This window comes from Hylobates moloch, unplaced genomic scaffold (assembly GCF_009828535.3).
Source record: "Hylobates moloch isolate HMO894 unplaced genomic scaffold, HMol_V3 SCAFFOLD_24, whole genome shotgun sequence".
Taxonomy (NCBI): domain Eukaryota; kingdom Metazoa; phylum Chordata; class Mammalia; order Primates; family Hylobatidae; genus Hylobates; species Hylobates moloch.
Window position 1 is genome coordinate 12,917,542 of NW_026652299.1, and position 1,505 is coordinate 12,919,046.

Genomic DNA, 1,505 nt, shown 5'->3' on the forward strand with positions numbered 1-1,505 from the left:
TGCAAATTCTGTCTTCCATCCAGGTTTCACTCCCTAGTCCTAACTTGCTAGCATGTTAAAAATGTCGTTACTAGAGTGGATAAAGTCACCAAAAAAAAAAAAAAAAAAATAGAAAATTGGAAACTAAAAAAAATCTATGACAGTGGCTGCCAAAAACGAGAAAATTATACTGTGGGAAATATGAGGAGACTTTCAAAAATAAGTCCACCAACTCCTACTTGTCTACCGATTTAAGGTTGCTCTGTCCTCTCCTCTTTGACCAATGTGACCGATGTCCCTGGTCTGTTCACATTAGTGATGCCCCGTGTATACACACACACACACACACACACACACACACACACATACATATTGGGCAATGCTCATGCCTTTATTCTCTCACTAACCTAAAGAACAAAGCATCAGGCCGGCATCGGAGACGATGCTGTTTCCAGTTACAACACAGGGATCACAAAAAACACAACCACCACAGAAGCACTATGGCGTTACTTCTCCTATCAGCTTAGCAGCCCCCAAGGAGACTGACTGCGTACTTACACAGAAACTAATTGAGACATTGAAACCCTTTGGGGTTTTTGAAGAGGAAGAGGAACTGCAGCGCAGGATTTTAATTTTGGGAAAACTAAATAACCTGGTAAAAGAGTGGATACGAGAAATCAGTGAAAGTAAGAATCTTCCACAATCTGTAATTGAAAATGTTGGAGGAAAAATTTTTACATTTGGATCTTACAGATTAGGAGTGCATACAAAAGGTGCTGATATTGATGTGTTGTGTGTTGCACCAAGACATGTTGATCGAAGTGACTTTTTCACCTCATTCTATGATAAGTTGAAATTACAGGAAGAAGTAAAAGATTTAAGAGCTGTTGAAGAGGCATTCGTACCAGTTATTAAACTCTGTTTTGATGGGATAGAGATTGGTATTTTGTTTGCAAGATTAGCACTGCAGACAATTCCAGAAGATTTGGATCTACGAGATGACAGTCTGCTTAAAAATTTAGATATAAGATGTATAAGAAGTCTTAACGGTATGAGAAAGCCTACTTCCTTTTGTGTACTTCAGTTTTTGTCAGATATTAGTTATTTTTATGCAAGTTTTGTATTGAAGCTTTTTATAGCTATATTGTTAACACAGTAGTGAGTTAAATAAAATGAACTTTGCCTAATAAACTACAGAAAAAAAAAAAGAACAAAGCATCAATCTGCAGAAGTACATTCAGACTTGTATGCTGCTATCATATTGATTCCTACAGAAAATTAACTCAAACAATGAATCACCAATATATTCATTTGTTTAGCATATTTTAACAGTCTATTAGATTCTTCATTAACTTTGTTTTCCAAATATTTTTCAGCACATCAAAAATGCTTTTGTCCTGGATGTATAAGGTCCAAAGATGCTTGAAAATAATGGATTTATCAATTTCAACATAAATGTAAAATCACTCTAATTATAAAGAAATGGAAGAAGCCTGGAGTGATGGCATGTGCCTTTAGTTCCAGCT

At 35.7% G+C, this 1,505-nt stretch overlaps 1 protein-coding gene across 1 annotated transcript; it reads left to right on the forward strand.

Moving 5' to 3' along the window:
* Nucleotides 1-421: 421 nt before the first annotated feature.
* Nucleotides 422-1,138, forward strand: LOC116462907 (poly(A) polymerase alpha-like). Its single transcript, XM_032754130.2, has one exon. The coding sequence runs from the start codon at nucleotides 422-424 to the stop codon at nucleotides 1,136-1,138; it is 717 nt and encodes a 238-aa protein (XP_032610021.1).
* Nucleotides 1,139-1,505: the final 367 nt, after the last annotated feature.